Here is a 19227-nt window from a genome sequence, read left to right on the forward strand (position 1 = left end):
AACCGAGGGAAGCTGCCCGCGAGTTCAGCGAGGGCCGGGCGTCCTGGTCCTGGTGACCCACCCTCACGTCCAGCACCCGCGAGGCAGCAGCCAGGGGTCTGAGAGAGCGTTTACACAGATGAGGCGGTGGCTGCAACTGAGGAGCAGCCCTCCTTTCACACAGCCCGTCACAGCTCACTAGAGGACCAGTAACCGCTACTAGTCTTTCCCTCCCATCTCAAGGCCAGGTCTCTAAAAGCAGAGATTTTTCTAAAAAAATTTTTTTTTACTATAATCCACATCAAGAAATAGATTTTATATCATGATCTAGTAAATACACATTCAGCTGAAACAGAAGTTTCATGAAACAGTACATACCCTACTGTGTGTACACACTATTTCCTCTTCTGTTCCACTTTTTAAAAATGCGGGTCCTACTCGTGGCATAGAACCAGAGTTTGAAGAATGTGGTGTATTTCCCTCTCCTACTAGGGCAAGCAGGCAGGTGTGGCGGGTATTGGTAGCAATACTGGTACTGTGTGCTTATTTTCCAACACCCCAAATGATGCTTCCTCTAAGCAAATTCTATCTTTCCTGCTGCTCGCAATCCCTGTAAACCTGTATTAGTCAGGGTTCTCCAGAGAAACAGAACCAAGAGGATGTATACAGAGAAAGAAAGAGATTTATTATAAGGAATTGGCTCACGTGATTATGGAGGCTGACAAGTCCCAAGATTTGCAGTCAGCAGGCTGGAGACCCATGAGAGTGATGGTATAGTTCCACTCCTGTCCGAAGGCCTGAGAACCAGGACAGCTGGCGGTGCAGTCCAGTCTGAAGGCCAGCCAGCTTGAGACCCAGGAAGAGCCGATGTTTCAGTTTGAGTCCGAAGGCAGGAGAAAGCTGATGTCTCAGTTTGAAGGCAGGCAGGAGGAACTGTCCCTTACTTGAGAAAGGCTCAGCCTTTTTGGTCAATTCAGGCCTGTAATGGACCTGATGAAGTCCAGCCACAGTGAGGGGCCATCTGCTTTACTCAGCCTACCGATTCAAATGTTAATCTCACCCAGAAATGTCCCCACAGGCACACCAGAATAGAGTTTGACCAAATATCTAGGCACCCATGGTCCAATCAAGTTGACACATAAAATTAACCATCATGACACCCCTACCCCTCCCTCCCTCAATAAGGCACCAATCTGAGCTCCTACAAGGTCCAATTTAATTTAGACTTTAGTAGTAGCGAAAGAGAAGGACCATAAAGAAATATAATCTCAAGAGCTCTGTAAATGCTTCTACAAAGAATACAAGGTATATTTCAAAGTGTAGGTCCAACCTCCAAAAAGTGTCTTGCACTCCCTCATCAGCAGGTCAGTTTGAGAAAGCTCGAACAAAGTTGTAGTAGTCGATCTTGTCTTCTCCGTGAGAGCACATCCTGATCAACTGCAGAGAGAGCAGAGGAGCAGTGACAGACATGCAGGGTTGCCCTCGGCGTCACGGCAGAGCACTCACTCATAATACTCCCCAGCCTTGCTCAACCAGTTCCGAGTGTTAATATCCTCACTAGATTCTGAAATGATCCTGTGAACCTGGTAGGTATGTCAGATATTATCCCCATCTTACACTCTCTGAAATCAAAGCTCAGATGGAGTAAATGGCCTGCCCAGGATGTCAGGACTAACATTTGTATTTATAAGGGCATTATCATTTCCAAAGCACTTTAATTGTTTTTATGTTCAAATACGACTTTTCCACCCATTCTGTGCAGAGTAATACTCTTTAAAATAGCAGGTTTCTGTTATCACAGCCTAATACCTAATAGAAGAATCTAGTGATGTCACTGCTCAAACCATGTACCTTGAAACTCAGCTGTGAGTGGTAGTATACTGATCCACTGTGCTACCTTTATGACATGTGCAAATCCATCCCACCCACACCTTCCCTGGCCCACTTCCCACTGACGGCAATTCCTCTCTCCCGTGTCAGGTCACAGAGAGCACCAATGACTTAAAAATCAAAATGTGGGCAGGCTGTCTTTAGAAATTTGGGACGCTAAGTGGGTGTTCAGCCACATGAACTGGTACCTTTCTATCTGCCTCCCCGCTCCTTGCTAATGTTCTGTCTACAACAAATCCTCGTCTCCACCCTGGTCACTCTAGGCCCAAAGAGAAGCCTTCCCTAAACGAGTCTTAACTTCTGAACATCCCGTTTTGCTCAAAGATCCTTAAGAAGGTCTGCAGCACCTCTGTGTTCTTAATCAGTGAGAATGTCTCAGGGAGCTGCAGTCGTTGGCAATTGTGGGAGAAATTTTTTTGTTCTGACTTCTAGGGGAACCCTGGCTAACAGGGTTTATTATGAAAATAAAGTGCAGGAAACGCCCTTTTCAACTCATTCATAAAAATCCTAGTAGGAGAATGTCCATGTCATTCTTCCATGTGCAGCTGGCCATGTGACCCCTACTGACAGATGCCACTGTCCCTGTGCAGTGGTCACACCCTCTTCCATGCTGGTGCTACTGATGGGCCGTGAGGGGTGTCAAAGGCTGCCCACCCACCTGCTCAGTCCAGTTGCCTTTGAGTCCCCCTTGGCGGCTGCCCCTCCATGATGCCCTCTGCTGCCCTCCTTCTGCCCTGACACGTCTCACCAGCCACTCTGTGCTGTCTACCCCCACCCCCACTTAAAGAGATGCCTGCAACAGCCATTAGAGTGGAGCATCAGTGCTAGCATCAAGGGGAAATACCATAATCGGGGCCGACCAGGAGATCTGATTTGAACATCCTCGATCATCCCCAGTTAAAACGAAATACACAGGCAACTGCCTTTAGGAGAGAATGAATCATGCTCAGCCTCTACGATCCACCCAGGGGAGTAACTTGTACTGACCTCCTTGATCAAGGAATCATCAACTGGGAGGTTAAGAGAGTCACAGACTTTAAAGAACATCTCTTTGTCCACATATCCTGAAGCTTCCTTGTCATAAATTTGAAATGCCTCACGAATGTTGTCTTTGCATGGAGGATCTTTCAGTTGCTTCTGGATTGTGTCTATTAGTACCTCCAGTTCTTGCACGCCTGGATCCACCTCAGTTTGCTTGCTGTAGAGAAAGGAAGAAAATTACTGGACGTAGTATTTATTCTCGACCAGTCTTTCTCAGTGACCAAAGTTCTCACTTGGTGAAGTGGGGGAAGCTTCTCATGACAAACAGCTTTGACACAGAGCAGACCAATAACTGACCACTTGCCTGCAGGGGCTGGCTGACGGCTGACGCCCACATCCGGAAGGCCTAAGGAGGGGCAGCTTTTGAACTGAAGCTCCGCCTCCCTTGCTGCCATCTGTTAAATCACTGCCCCACAAGGAGCCAAATCTACCTCCACCACCATCCCAAGTTCCTTGTTTGTGGGGGTCACATGACTGTCCCTTAATGCCGTTGCAGACCTGCATCCTGTACGTTACATCATCTAAAAACAAATGTCTCAGTTTCAAAAATCTTTAACCATAACTCTGCAGTCACGAATCTCTTGTACTTTTAACATCCCCTTTCCAATTCACTCTGAATTTTGTCACAGGCTGTCCATGGACGTTAACAGACTGCCCTGTGTGGGGGGTTGAGGATCTTAGGCCTAGCATTTACTGAAACAAAGAGAGATTAGTGACCCAGAGCATCAGGAAGAGAGAAGTCTATCCTTCCAAACCACAACCAGGAGAAGCAGGAGCCTGATTCTTATTTCCTCTGAACATGAAGGTACAGTTACACAATTAAAGAATTTTAGAGCTGGAAAGGATTCTCTCATGTTTCATCTTCAGAAATCCATTTTGCAACAAAATGGGACCCATATAAACTTAGTAAACACTCCTCCCTTTTTGTTTTGTTTTCTTTTTTTTTTTTACTGAGGAAGCTTAGCCCTGAGCTAACATCTGTGCCAATCTTCCTTCACTTTATACGTGGGTTGCCACCACAGCATGACTGACGAATGGTTAGGTCTGCACCTGGGATCCGAACGTGCAAACCCAGACCGCCGAAGTGGAACATGCAAACTTAACCACTATGCCACAGGGCCAGCCCCACCCCTCCCTTGTTCAATGGTGAGAAAACAGACTTGAAGACCTGAGTGACTTATTCCTGATCCCATGTCAGAGGCAAGGCGACACCAGACATCTCACTCCAGTTCTAACCTGTTCTCTCCAGTCTGCCCAGCCACCTCTCACTGACCCCTTCCTTCTAGTCCTCACTCTACTAACCCACCACTGCTTCTCCCTTCCTGCTTTTTCTTGTACATGATACTCAAAAAGTTCACGGCTCCCAACAGCCTTTTCACTCATTTCCCTTTTTGCCTGCTGGCGATCCTTGCTGGAGGAGGTATAAAGTGGTATAACCTTTCAGGAACAATTTGGAAACATGAAGCAAAAGCCCAGCAAAGAATTTCAAATAATTTATCTTAAGAAAAAGATCATGAGTTGTATACAAAGATACATCTATAAAGCTGTTTTGAGACAGCCTAAATGTCAAAAAAAAAAGGTCTAAAGATCAGGAATTGGTTAAATAATATACACTACCGTCAGGCAATATAATAATAAGGCAGCACTGACAATGTTGCAAAAGATAAACTTAGTGAGCAAATCATGATGCAGAAGTGTGTACCTTCTGTGTAAAAGTTGTGGGGGGAATACAAATATATTTATGATGGTTTTTTTCTTTTGTTTTTGGCGGTAGGCAACTCTTTTATACCAACAATGTGCTAAAACTTTAAAGTGTGGCCATTTCAATTGCAAGGGTTCCACGTTGACCCCTTGGCCTAACCTTACTTCTTGATTCGTGATCCAGGGCCTCCCCTTTGCCCAAGTGATGGTAAACCCACTCCTAGGACAGGCAGTCACTTGCCTAGAGGGCTTCAGGTAGGCAGGAAGCTGAATAAGAACATCCCCAGGCCAGCCCTGATGGCCTCATGATTAAAGTTCAGTGCTCTCACCACTTCAGCAGCATGAGTTCATTTCCAGGCCATGGAACCACACCACCCCTATCAGTTGCCATGCTGTGGTGGCAGCTCACACAGAAGAACTAGAAGGACTTACCACTACGATATACAACCATGTGCTGGGGCTTTGGGGAACGAAAAAAAATCATCCCAATTTCTTGGTGCTTTTCTCCAGTGAGGCAGAACAAACTGTAGTTAAGAGCATGGCCTCTAGAACCTGCCTCGTTCAAAATCTAGGCTTTGCCACTTAAAGGTTGCATGAGCTTGAGTAGATTAATTAACTGTTCTGTGCCTCAGTTTCCTTATCTGCAATGTGTTAGTTTCTAAGGGAAGCCACCTCATAAAGATTGTTGCGAGAATTAAATGCGTTATTAAATATAAAGCACTTAATACCTGACATGGCAGACACACACAAATGTTAGCTTTTAACAAAGTTCTTTTGACAGTCCTAGTAGGAATAGTCATTCACTCATCTAAAACTATTTATTAAACACGTATGGCTCAATGCTAGCTTTACAATAAACTGTTAAGTGTAACAAGGAACCTGTTTCTAGTAAGGATCCCTGCTCTCCAGAAGGGGAGTTAAGACATAGACTTTAAAATCACTAAAAGAAGAGAGGAAATGACCATTACCATTTTAAGAGGTACAAAAGATGACAGGATCAGGAAGGGCTGAACTGGGAGGTGGCATCTGACCTAGGCCTTGGAGGATGTGAGGGCTTGGACCCGTAGGATGAAATAAAGGAACTGCAGACAATGGGAACAGCCTGAGAAAAAGCATGAAGAGAGGAACTGAGGTTAATACAATAAACCTGTTTGTCTGGGGTGCACAGCATGCAGAAAGGGAAGCCAGAACTCGCTGAGAGGGTCACTGGAGCCACAACATGCAAGTTCTTGGATGCCAGACTAAGAACTTTAGAATTTTGCTTTTAAGTGATGGCAACCTCTTAAAAGTAGTATAATTAAAAAACCAAATAAGATCAAAAGAGAAATCAAAGAATATCTTGAAACAAAAATGGAAATACAATATACCAAAATTTATAGGATGCAGCAAAGAGCAGTTGCAAGAGGGAAGTTTATAGTGATAAATGCTTACATTAAGAAAAACAAAAAGATCTCAAATAAACAACCTAACTTTATACTGCAAGGAACTAGAGAAAGAAGAAAAAAACTAAGCCCAAAGTTAGCAGAAGGAAGGAAATAATAAAAATCAGAGCAGAAATAAATGAAATAGAGACTAGAAAAATGATAGAAAAGATCAACAAAAGTAAGAGGTGGTTTTTTGAAAAGACAAAATTGACAAACTTTTAGCTACACTAATTAAGAAAAAAAGAGAGAAGACTCAAAATCTGAAATGAAAGAGTAGAAATTACAACTGATACCACAGAAATACAAAGGATCATAAGAGACTACTATGAACAATTATATGTCAACAGATTGGATAACCTGGAAGAAATCAATAAATTCCTAGATACAAACAAACAAAAAATTCCGAGAAACATAATAACTTACCAAGACTGAATCATAAAGAAATAGAAAATCTGAATAAACCAATAATAAGTACGGAGATTGAATATCAGTAATCAAAAATCTCTCAACAACAACAAAAAACCCAGGACCAGATGGCTTCACTGGCGAATTCTACAAAAGATCTGAAGAAGAATTCATACCACTCCTTCTCAAACTCTTCCAAAAAACTGACGAGAAGGGAACACTCCCAAATTCATATTACAAGGCCAGAATTACCCTGATCCTAAAGCCAAAGATCATACAAGAAAAGAAAATTACAGGTTAATATCCCTGATTAACATACATGCAAAAATCATCAGCAAAATACTAGCAAACTGAATTCAACAGCATATTAAAAGGATCATACACCATGATCAAGTGGAATTTATCCTCGGTATGCAAGGACAGGTCAACATACACAAATCAATAAATGTGATACACCACATTAACAGAATGAAGGAAAAAATCATATGATCATCTCAACAGATACAGATAAAACATTTGACAAAATTCAACATCCTTTGATGATAAAACTCTCAACAAATTAGGTATAGAAGGAATGTATTTCAATATTATAAAGGCCACATATGACAACACAGCTAACATCATAGCCAACAGTGGACAACACAAGGATGCCCACTCTCTAAGATCAGGAATAAGACAAGGATGGCCACTCTCACCTGTTCAACACAGGCTAGCCAGAGCAATTAGGTATGAAAAAGAAATAAAAGGCATCCAAAGAGGAAAGGAACTGTCTCTGTTTGCAGATGACATGATCTTATGTATAGAAAATCCTAAAGACTCCACCAAAAAACTGTTAGAACTAGACACTGAATTCAGTAAAGTTCCAGGATACAAAATCAACATACAGAAATCGGTTGAAAGAGAAATTATGAAACTACCTGAAAGATAAACTAAGAAAACAATTTGCAATAGCATCAAAAACAATAAAATACTTAGGAATAAATTTAACCCAGGAAGTGAAAGACCTATATATACACTGAAAACTGTAAGACATTGATGAAAGAAATTGAAGAAGACATGAATAAATGACATGTTCTTGGATTAGAAGAATTAATATTGTTAAAATGTCCATACTATGCGAAGTGATCTACAGATTTAATGCAATCTCTATCAAAATTCCAACGGCATTTTTCACAGAAATAGAAAAAAATCCTAAAATTCATATAGAATTACAAAAGACCCCAAAGAGCAAAAGCAATCTTGAGAAAGAAGAACAAAGCTGGAGGCATCACATTTCCTGATTTCAAACTATATTACAAAGCTATAGTAATCAAAACAATATGGTATTGGCATAAAAACAGACACATAAACCAACGGATCAGAATAGAGAGCCCAGAAATAAACCTATGTATATATGGTTAACTAATCTTTGACAAGGGAGCCCAGAATACACAATGGGGACAGGATAGTCTCTTCAATAAATGGTGCTGGGAAAACTGGATATTCACAGGCAAAAGAATGAAACTGGATCCCTGTTTTATACAACTCACAAAAATTAACTCAGAATAGATTGAAGACTTAACCGTAAGACTTGAAACTGTAAAACTCCTCGAAGAAAACATAGGAAAAAAGCTCCTTGAAAATGGTCTTGGCAATGACTTTTTTTTTGGATATGACACTCTAAGCAGAGGCAAAACAAGCAAAAATAAACAAGTGGGACTACATCAAAACAAAAAGCTTCTGCATGGCAAAGTAAACAATCAACAGAATGAAAAGGCAATCTATGGAATAGGAGGAAATATCTGCAAACTGTTTTAGTCCATTCAGTCTGCTATAACAAAATACCAGAGACTAGGTAACTTACAAACAATAGAAATTTATTTCTCACAGTTCTGGAGGCTGGAGAGAGCTCTCTTTCTGGTTCATAGCCAGCACCTTCTCACAGTGTCCTCATGTGACGGAAGGGGGCTGGTAGGCTCTCTGGGGCCTCTTTTATAAAGGCACTAATTCCACTCATGAGGGTTCTGCCCTCATGAGCTAATCACCTCCCAAAGGTCCCACTTCTTAATGCCACCAGGATTTCAACATGTGAATTTTAGATGCACACAAACACTCACACCATAGCACAAACCATCTAATACAAGGAATTTATACAATTCAATAGCAAAAAACCAAACAATCTGATTAAAAAATGGGCCAAAGATTGGGGCCAGCCCAGTGGTATAGTGGTTAAGTTTGCCCACTCTGCTTTGGTGCCCTGGGGTTCACAGGTTCAGATCCTGGGGGCAGACCTACACACTGCTCATCAAGCCATGCTTTGGCAGCATCCCACATACAAAATAGATGAAGATTGCCACAGATGTTAGTTCAGCAACAATCTTCCTCAAGCAAAAAGAGGAAGATTGGCAACAGATGTTAGCTCAGGGCCAATCTTCCCCGTCAACCCCTTCCCCCCGCAAAAAAGGGCCAAATACCTGAATAGACATTTTTCCAAAGACAACACACAAATGGCCACCAGGTATATGGAAAGATGCTTGACATCACTAATTATCAAGAAAATGCAAATCAAACCACAATGAGATATCACCTCACATCTGTTAGGATGGCTATTATCAAAAGACAGGAGATAACAAGTTGGCAAAAATGTAGAGAAAAGGACCCTATACATTCCTGATGTTGATGGGAATGTAAATTGGTGCAGTCATTATGGAAACAGTATGGAGGTTCTTCAAAAAATTAAAAATAGAACTACACTAGTGTGATCTAGCAATCACACTTCTGGAGATTATCTGGAGGAAACAAAATTGGTATCTCAGAGAGACCTCTGCACTCTCCCATTCATTTGCAGCATTACTCACAATAGCCAAGATATGGAAACAACCTAACTGTGAACTGACAGATGAATGGATTTAAAAAAAATGTGATACACACACAGAGAGGAATATTATTCAGCCATAAAAAAGAAGCAAATCCTGCCATTTGCACATGGATGAACCTGAAGGACATTATGCTTAGTAAAATAACCTAGATAGAGAAAGACAAATACTGTATGATCTCACTTATATGCGGAATCTAAAAAAAGTCAAAACTCATAGAAACAGAGTAGAGGGTTGCTGCTGGGGACTAGGGGGTTGGGGGAAAAGGGAGATGTTGGTCAAAGTGTATAAACTGCCACTTATAAGACAAATAAGTTCTCTGGATGTAATATACAGCAGGGTGACTACAGTTAATATACTGTACTGTATACTTGAAATTTGCTGAGAGAGTAGATCTTAAGTGTTCCCACCAAGCACACACAAAATTAAATGGTAACTGTGAGATGAAGGATGTGTTAATTAACTTGACTGTGGGAATCATTTCACAATGTATATCAAATCATCACATCGTACACTTTAAATACATACACTTTTATTTGTCAATTATACCTCAATAAAGCTGGAGGTGAAGAGTATGATGAATTTGGAGCCAGGTTTCAGGCAGACTGGTCTGGTAACAGTGTGTGAAATGGATTAAGGGAGAAAGAGGGTGGAGGTGGGAAGATGAGTCAGGAGGCATTGTGGAAGCCTAGGCAAGCAGGCATGGGAGTATGGCAGACACTGGTGATTACCTGTCCAATATTCTCCCTCTCCGTCTTCCTAATAGAGCCCTTATTTTGTTTGGAGCAGCAATTAGGAGTGGCCATGTGACACAGCCCAGACAACGGGATGTAAGCAGACGTTGCTAGGTGGGGCTTCTGGACAAGCCCTTCAAAAACAGGAAAGATTTCAGTCTTCTAGCCTTTGACCTTCCCCTTCTTCCTGCCTGGAATACAGATGTAATGCTGGAGATGGAACATTCACTTTGTGGCCACAGAGGAAAAAGCATGAGGACAAAAGCTACTTGCTAAGGATGTCTGAGAGAAGAGAGAGAAAAAGTCAGGTCTCTGTGGGCATCGTAAAGACATCACAGCAGCCCTGGACTGCTTCCCTCCAGACACTGTGTTCCCTGAGAAACCTAAAACTTCACTGGGTTAAGCTACAGTAAATTTGTTTCTGTTGTTATTATGTGCAGACAAATGCAACTCCTAACTGATTGAGTGCTTTAAATTAGGAAATCATGGTGGGAACAAAAAGGAGAAGTCAGAGAGGGAAGAGATATTGTAGAATAAAAGAAAAGAAATTGGGAGGATGGTGTCAAGATGGCGGCATAGGAGGACTCTGAACTCACCTCTTCACATGGACACAATAAATTTACAACTACTCTTGGAACAATTACCCCTGAGAGAGAACTGAAAACTGGATAAAAAGAACCCCCACAAAAAGGAACAGTGCTGACTGAGGTGGAAAAAGCTGAAGTCCCTTTCTGGAGAGAAAAAAGCCACCTCCAAGCCTTGGTGTTTCACGGTCAACTGGGAGCAACCTTCAGGTATGAAGCCTTCCCTAGAGGAGTGGGGGATCTGAGCAGGGGAGCATTACCACAATAAGCAGCTTTTGGACTCAATACAACTGAGACGAGTGTCATGATATCTGGGTTTGCCGGCTATTAACTACAACGGGGAATACCCCCAGAAAAGCTATCAGACATAAGGGAAAAAAAGGCTGCTCTTAAAGGGCCCATGCACAAATTCACACATTTTTGGAAAGCAACCTAAAATCACCAGAAAGAAAGGTGCACAGTCCTTTGATGAAAAGAGACTCACTTGATAGGCACTAGGTGCATCTCAGGATTGGTGAGACCTCCCCAGGGACTGAGACATTGGCAGCAGCCATTAGTGTGACCTAGTACAGTCATGCTGACACAGACGCTAGCAGATGCCCTTGGCGTTCTTCCCCAGGCCTGTTAGCCCAAAGCCTGCCTCACCCACTGGAGCACCAATTAAATCCAGCTCAGCCAGGGCAGACAGCCCATCCTAGGGATTGGCCCAACCCAACAGCAAGCCCTCAGGCAACTTGTGGGTCCACATAGGTGGGGTGCCTGGAACCTCAGCAGCTGGGCGAGGGGGTCCACCTCTGTGGGGCAGGGCATGCACAAGGGGTGGGCCTGTGTTGGTGGACTGTTGCCCCACTTTGCAGTGGGGCAACTGAGTCTGCTTCAGTGGGTCAGGGCATGTGCATAGAGCAGGACTGTGGTGATGTGGTGTATGGCCCTGCAGACAGTGGGGCTTGTCAGCTGCAGCTGACTCGTGCTTTTCAAACAGCCATATAGGGGATCAGCCCCCACCTTCCAAAGCCTGAAAGAATTGGGTGCTCCTATGCCTGGGGCCAGCCTCACTCAGCTGCAATCCTGAGAGAGCTGACAAGAGCCTTGCAAGCAGGAGGCCTATAGCAATTGTAAGCCCCTGAGCCTAGCAACCAGCCACCCTGGGGGCCTACTCCCTTAACAGAAAAACTGCAACAGGAATGTGCTATTAGACCTTGCAGCCAACTGTGCTGGGGTTCCCCATGCCTGATAAAGTGACTGAAGGGTCCATAGCAGCCACACGCAGCTGAGCATTATAACCAGCAGCTAGGGGGACAGCCTAGCCTCCCCAGACACCTGCAGCAAGAGCAATCCTGCCCTAACAGAAGGACACACAGAACCCATGCAGGGGTCACTCCTGGAACACTGGGGACTGGTGATGAGAGGGAAGCACACTGCTGGGCCTCATAAGGTATCTCTTACATAAGGCCACCTCTCCAAAATCAGGAGACATAGCTGACCTACATAATACATAGATATAAGCACAGAGAAAAAGGCAAAATAAGGAGACAAAGGAATATGTCCCAAGTAAGGGAACAGGACAAAACCCCAGAAAAAGAACTAAATGAAACAGAGATAATCTACCTGACAAAGAGTACAAACTAAAAGTCATAAGGATGCTCACTGATATTGGGAGAAGAATGGATGAACTCAGTGAGAATTTCAACAAAAAAATTGGAAAATATAAAAAAGAACCAATCAGAAATGAAGAATACAAACTGGAAATGAAAAATTCACTGGAAGGACTCAATAGCAGAGTAGATGACACAGAAGAATGGATCAGCAAGCTTGACGAAAGACTAGAAGAAATCACCCAAGCTGAACAGATAAAAGAAGAAAGAATTAAAAAGAACAAGGATAGTCCAAGGGACCTCTGGGACAACATCAAGCACACTAACATCCATGTTATAGGTGTCCCAAGAAGGGGAAGAGAGAGATAAAGGGGCAGAGAATCTATTTGAAAAAATAATAGCTGAAAATTTTCCTAACCTAAGGAAGGAAACAGACATCCAAGTACAGGAAGTACAGAGAGCACCAAACAAGATAAGCCCAAAGAGGTTCACACCAAGACACATTATAATTAAAATGTCAAGTATTAAGGATACAGACAGAATCCTAAAAGCCACAAGAGAAAGACAACAAGTTACATACAAAGGAAACCCCATAAGGCTATCAGCTGACTTCTCAGCAGAAACCTTACAAACTGGAAGTGAGTGGCAAGACATATTTAAAGTGCTGAAAGGAAAAAACCTACAGCCAAGAATACTCTGCCCAGCCAGGTTATCATTCAGAATAGGAGAGAGAGTTTCCCAGACAAGCAAAAATGAAAGGAGTTTGTCATGAAGAAATCAGCCTAACAAGAAATGCTAAAGGGACTTATTTAAGTGGAACAGGGAAGACCACAAACAGGAATAAGAAAATTATCAAAAACGAAAAAAAGCAATAAAGTCACTGGTAAAAGCAAGTATGCAGTAAAGGTAGCAGATCAATCACCTATGAAGGTCAAAAGACAAAAGTACTAAAATTATCTATTTCCATGATAAGAGGATAGTGGATATGCACAAAAAAGAGGGTATATATGATATCAAAAACATAAAATGTGGGAGGAAGAAAGTAAAAGAGTAGAGCTTTTAGCAGGAGGTCAAACTTAAGACACTGTCAACTTAATATAGATTGCTATATACGTAAGTTATTATATATGAACCTTATGGTAATCATAAGCCAGAAACCTATAATAAACAAACAAAAAATTTAGAGAAAGGAACCCAAACATAATACTAAAGAAAGCCATCAAACCGCAAGAGAAGAAGACGAGAATAGAGGACTACTAAAACACCTAGAAAAAAAGTAACAAAATGGCAATAAGTACATTCTTATTAATAGCAACTTTAAATGTCAATGGACTAAATGCTCCAATCAAAAGGCATAGGGTAGCCAACTGAATTAAAAAACAAGAACTATATATACGCTGCAAACAAGAGTCACACTTCAGACCTAAATAGACTCACAAACTGAAAGTAGAGGGATGGAAAAAGATACCCCATGCAAATGGAAATGAAAAGAGAGCTGGGGTAGCAATACTTATATCAGACAAAAGAGACTTTAAAACAAAAACTGTAACAAGAGACAAAGAAAGGCACTACAGAATGATAAAGGGAATAACCCAATAAAAGGATATAACATATGCAAATATTTATGCACCCATCATAGGAGCATCTAAATATATAAAGCAATTATTAACAGACATAAAAGGAGAAATAGACAGCAACACAATAATAGTAGGGGACTTTAACACTCCACTTAGACCAATGGACAGATCACCCAAACAGAAGACCAATAAGGAAACATTGGCCTTAAATGACACTTTAGACAAGATGGAGTTAGTAGATATATATAGAACATTCCATCCAAAAATTGCAGAATACACATTCTTTTCAAATGCAAATGGAACATTCTCCAAGATAGATCACATAATAGGCCACAAAACAAGTCTCAATAAATTTAAGAAGATCGAAATAATACCAAGCATCTTTTCTGACCACAATGGTATGAAATTAGAAATCATCTACAAGAAGAAAATTGGAAAAGCCACAAATATGTGGAGATTAAACAAAATGCTACTGAACAATGATTGGGTCAAAGGAGAAATCAAGAAATACTTGGAGACAAATGAAATGAAAATACAACATGCCAAAATTTATGGGATACAGCAAAAGCAATTCTAAGAGGGAAGTTTAGAGAAATACAGGTTTACCTCAACAAACAAGAAAAATCTCAAATAAACAATCTAACACTACACTAAAGTAACTGGAAAAAGAAGAACAAAGCCCAAAATCAGTAGAAGTAAGGAAATAATAACAATCAGAGCAGAAATAAATGAAATAGAGACTAAAAAAAAATAGAAAAAATCAATGAAACTAAGAGCTGGTTCTTTGAAAAGATAAACAAAATTCACAAACTTTTAGCTAGACTCACCAAGAAAAAAACAGAGAAGGCTCAAATCAATAAAATCAGAAACGAAAGAGGAGAAATTAGAACGGATACCTCAGAAATACAAAAGATTATAAAAGAACACTACAAAAAGCTGTACACCAACAAACTGGATAATCTGGAAGAAATGAATAAATTCTTAGAATCATACAACCTTCCAAAACTGAATCAAGAAGAAACAGAGAATTTGAATAGACTAATCACCAGTAAGGAGATCAAAACAGTAATCAAAACCTCCACCAAAATAAAAGTTCAGGACCAGATGGTTTCCCTGGTGAATTCTACCACACATTCAAAGAAGACTTAATACCTATCCTTCTCAAACTTCCAAAAAACTGAAGAGGTGAGGAAGCTTCCTAACTCATTCTATGAAGCCAACATTACCCTGATACCAAAACCAGACAAGGACAACACAAAAAAAGAACATTACAGGCCAATATCACTGATGAACATTGATGCAAAAATCCTGAACAAAATACTAGCAAATCGAATATAACAATACATTAAAAAGATCATACATCATGATCAAGTGGGATTTATTCAAGGGATGCAGGGATGGTTCAACATCCACAAATCAATCAACGCGATACACCACATTACCAAATGAAGAATAAAAATCACATGATCATCTCAATGGATGCAGAGAAAGCATTTGACAAGATACAGCACCAATTTATGATAAAAACTAAATAAAATAGGTATAAAAGGAAAGTACCTCAACATATTAAAGCCCATATATGATAAACCTGCAGCCAATATCATTCTCAATGGAGAAAAACTGAAAGCTATCCCTCTAAGAACAGGAATCAGACAAGGATGCCAACTTTTGCTGTTCTTATTCAACATAGTATTGGAATTCCTAGCCAGAGCAATCAGGCAAGAAAAAGAAATAAAAGGGATCCAGATTGGAAAAGAAGAAGTGAAACTGTCACTATTTGCAGATGACATGATTTATATAAAGACTAAAGAACCCACCAAAAACTTTCAGGAGTAATAAATAGGATACAAAATCAACATACAAAAATCAGTTGCGTTACTATACACTAACAATGAAGTAGCAGAAAGAGAAATTAAGAATACAATCCCATTTATAATTGTAACAAAAAGAATAAAATACGTAGGAATAAACTTTACCAAAGAGGTGAAAGACTCGTACCCTGAAAACTATAAAATGCTGTTGAAAGAAATAGAAGATGACACAAAGAAATGTAAAGATATTCCATGCTCTTGGATTGGAAGGATTAACATAGTTAAAATGTCCATACTTTCTAAAGCAATCTACAAATTCAATGCAATCCCTATGAAAGTTCCAATGACATTTTCCACAGAAATAGAACAAAGAATCGTAAAATTTATATGGAACAACAAAAGACCCCAAATAGCTAAAGCAATCCTGAGAAAAAAGAACAAAGCTGGAGGCATCACAATCCCTGATTTCAAAATATACTATAAGGCTATAGTAATCAAAACAGCATGGTACTGGCACAAAAACAGACACACAGATCAATGGAACAGAATTGAAAGAAATAAAACCACACATGTACGGACAGCCAATCTTCAACAAAGGAGACAAAACATATACTGGAGAAAGGAAAGTGTCTTCAGTAAATGGTGTTGGGAAAACAGACAGCCACATGCAAAAGAATGAATGTAGACCATTTTCTTACACCATATACAAACAGTAAGTCAAAATGGATTAAAGACTTGAATGTAAGACCTGAAACCATGAAAGTTCTAGAAGAAAAACTAGGCAGTACGCTGTTCGACATCAGTCACAGAGGCATATTTTCAAGTATCATGTCTAACTTGGCAAGGGAAACATTAGAAAAAATAAACAAATGGGACTACATCAAACTAACAAGCTTCTGCACAGCAAAGAAAACCATCAACAAAACAAAAAGATGACCTAAGAACTGGGAGATGATATTTGCAAACCATGTATCTGATAAGGGGTTAATAGCTAATATCCAAATATATAAAGAACTCATATATCCCAACAACAAAAAAACTAACAACCCAATTAAAAAATGGGCAAAAGATCTGAACAGACATTTCTCCAAAGAAGATATACAGATGGTCAACAGGCACATGAAAGATGTTCAACATCACTACCTATCAGGGAAATGGAAATCAAAACTACAATGAGGTATCGCCTTACCTGTCAGAATGGCTATAATTAACAAGACAAAAAATAACAAGTGTTGGAGAGGATGTGGAGAGAAGGAAACCCTCGTACACTGCTGGTGGGAGTGCAAACTGGTGCAGTCACTATGGAAAACGGTATGGAGATTCCTCAAAAACTTAAGAATAGGAATATCACACAATCCAGCTATTCCACTGTTGGGTATTTATCCAAAGAACATAAAAACACGAATGCATAAAGAAATATGCACTTTTATGTTCACTGCAGCATTATTCACAATAGCCAAGACTTGGAAGCAACCTAGGTGCCCATCAAGGGATGAATGGATAAAGAAGATGTGGTATATATACAAGATGGAATACAATTCAGTCATAAAAAGGGTAAAATCTTGCCATTTGTGATAACATGGATGGACCTTGAGGGTATTATGCTAAGGGAAATAAGTCAGAGGGAGAAAGTCAAATACCCTATGATCTCATTCATAAATATAAGATAAAAACAACAATAAACAAACACATAGAGACAGAGATTGGATTGGAGGTCACCAGAGGGGCAAGGGGAGGGAGGAGGGAAAAGGGGGTGATTAGGCATATATGTATGGTGATGGATTGTAATTAGTCTTTGGGTGGTGAACATGATGTGATCTACATAGAAATCAAAACATAATGATGTACACCCGAAATTTATATAATATTATAAACCAATGTTACCGCAATGAAAAAAAAAAAGAAGAAATTAGCAGCTATTGAATGTGGTGTAAAATAGAAGAAGTCAAAGGTATCTCAAAGGTTCAAATCAGGGTAAATGGAACTCTGACGTGATTTAGAGAAAGAGGGGTTAAGAGTTACTGCTTGTCTCCTCTGTGCTGGTGTTTTCCATATGTTATCACAACTCGTTATCACAACTTTATGAGACAGTTGAATGGGAAGAAGGAAGAGCAGGTGGGCTAGAAAGATGAAAACGATGATGGTTTCATTCTTAGTTGTGCAAAGTGTGAGGTGCTGGTGACTCAGCTGGAGGAAGACACACCCAACAGGCAGACAGGAATCCGGGAATATTATCAGAAGGGTCAGGATGGAGAGCAACTTACTTAGCCACTCTGCAATGAGATGAGATGAGATTTCCAGAGTATAGACAAAGCAAACAAGAGGATCAAAAACAGGACCTTGAGAAACACCAACTTAGTAGACAGAAGTAGGAAGAAGCTTCAAAGAGTAGGCTTCCAGAGAAGGAGGAGGCAGAGCAGAGACTCTGACTTATCAGAACTCAAAAGAAAGGGTTCCAAGAGAAGGTGGTAAAGAGTAAATTGTATTATATGTAGATAGAAAAGGCTAAACACTTGACCAGGGGGTTGGCAAACTTCGGCCCACAGGCCAAAGCCAGCCTCCTGCCCGTTTTTCCAAATAAAAGTTAATTGTAATACAGCTCCCCCTACTCATTTACACAGTGTCTATACTGCTTTCACTGACAAGGGTGAGCTGAGTAGTTACAACAAAGATGGCATGGCCCACAAAGCCTAAACTGTTTACTACTTTCCTCTTTACAGAAAAGCCTGCCAACTCTCGCCCTTGACTATGAGCTCCCTATTCTCTCATCTATCTGCCTAAGCATTTATTAAAGTCTAGTACATGGTGCAAGCTTAAATATCTGTTAAATTAATGAATAAATGAAAAGAGACCATTAGATTTGGAAACAATCAATGACCTTCAGGAAAGCAATTTATGAAGAGTGTTTGGAGACTGGAGCAGTCAGAAAGGAGGCAGTTAGACACAAAATAGAAGAATTAAATTTGGAGAAATGGGAGCTACTTTTCTCTAACAAGAAGGCAAAGAGAAGATGAGTGACAGTATAGAAACATTCTAAGGTGAAGAGTGGGAAAAGTGAAGAAGCTCACATTGGACCATTTGGTCTCATATTTGACACCAATTGCAAAGTGAATATGAAAGAGCTTGGGGCTTAAAGAAAAAGGAAGAAGAAACAAAAATAGTTGGAAACGTCTACATGGGAAAAGTGGCTGGAAGTGAAAAATAGAGGATTAAAAGGATCATCGATCATGGGAGGAGGATCCTCTTGAGGTTGAAGAGCACAAATGAACATACTAACAGAACAAGAATAAAATATATGAACCCATGGGTATGTGTATGCTATTCATATAAGTAGATTTCATGTAGAGGGTTGGATTTATGACCATTTGTTATCAGTAAATCTGAGTTCAATATACTGCAATGAGGACCCAAAACCCAAAAGAACTTCAGATGAAGTCAATACTCATTACCCGTGCACTATTTTAATTTTCTTGCTCAGAGAAAGAAAATAGCTAACCCCAAATTTTATCATCCTGTAATTGACACCTGATATAAAAAATATTCAGGCCTGACAAGTACTTGGGAATCCCCTTTCATTAACCTTAGAAATGATTAGTCAAATAAAGGATTTGTATTTCCTTAGAGTGGGATT

At 40.3% G+C, this 19227-nt stretch overlaps 1 protein-coding gene across 5 annotated transcripts in view; it reads right to left on the reverse strand.

Annotated features, from left to right (window-relative positions):
- Window positions 1-1173: 1173 nt before the first annotated feature.
- The window catches only part of EFHC1 (EF-hand domain containing 1), a 75397-nt gene continuing 57343 nt past the window's right edge, over window positions 1174-19227 (reverse strand). For 4 of the 5 annotated variants that reach the window (XM_046638837.1, XM_046638834.1, XM_046638833.1 and 1 more), the window contains 2 exons: window positions 2857-3067; window positions 1174-1416 (listed from right to left, as the gene is read on the reverse strand). In XM_046638837.1, the coding sequence (XP_046494793.1) occupies window positions 1345-1416; window positions 2857-3067 (283 nt within the window). In that variant the 3' untranslated portion in view covers window positions 1174-1344. Of the gene's footprint in view, window positions 1417-2856; window positions 3068-5579; window positions 5714-19227 lie in introns of those variants that run through there. The other variant, XM_046638836.1, reaches the window with a different exon arrangement.

This window comes from Equus quagga, chromosome 15, assembly GCF_021613505.1.
Source record: "Equus quagga isolate Etosha38 chromosome 15, UCLA_HA_Equagga_1.0, whole genome shotgun sequence".
Taxonomy (NCBI): domain Eukaryota; kingdom Metazoa; phylum Chordata; class Mammalia; order Perissodactyla; family Equidae; genus Equus; species Equus quagga.